This window comes from Pteropus alecto, unplaced genomic scaffold (assembly GCF_000325575.1).
Source record: "Pteropus alecto unplaced genomic scaffold, ASM32557v1 scaffold74, whole genome shotgun sequence".
NCBI lineage: Eukaryota > Metazoa > Chordata > Mammalia > Chiroptera > Pteropodidae > Pteropus > Pteropus alecto.
Genome location: NW_006436291.1, coordinates 5,528,412 through 5,528,650, shown reverse-complemented (window position 1 = coordinate 5,528,650; position 239 = coordinate 5,528,412). Strand labels below are relative to the sequence as shown.

At 65.7% G+C, this 239-nt stretch overlaps 1 protein-coding gene across 1 annotated transcript in view; it reads right to left on the bottom strand.

Moving 5' to 3' along the window:
- The window catches only part of NKX1-2 (NK1 homeobox 2), a 725-nt gene that overhangs the window by 235 nt on the left and 251 nt on the right, over nucleotides 1-239 (bottom strand). The window contains 2 exon segments of the mRNA XM_025047550.1: nucleotides 2-225; nucleotides 227-239. The exon segment at nucleotides 227-239 is cut by the window's right edge and continues 251 nt beyond it. Of these exon segments, the coding sequence (XP_024903318.1) occupies nucleotides 2-225; nucleotides 227-239 (237 nt within the window).

Here is a 239-nt window from a genome sequence, read left to right as displayed (position 1 = left end):
CGTCTGTGCCGCGCCATCCGCCCCGGGGTTCTGCTTCTTCCACTTGGTCCTGCGGTTCTGGAACCAAATTTTGACCTGCGTCTCGGTGAGGCTGAGCGACAGCGCGAGGTTCAGGCGCTCGCACACCGACAGGTAGCGCGTGGCTCTGAACTTGTTCTCCAAGGCAACCAGCTGCTCGTAGGTGAAGGCAGTGCGCGCGCGCCGCGGCTTGGCGCAGCTGGGCTCGGAGTCGGCGTCGG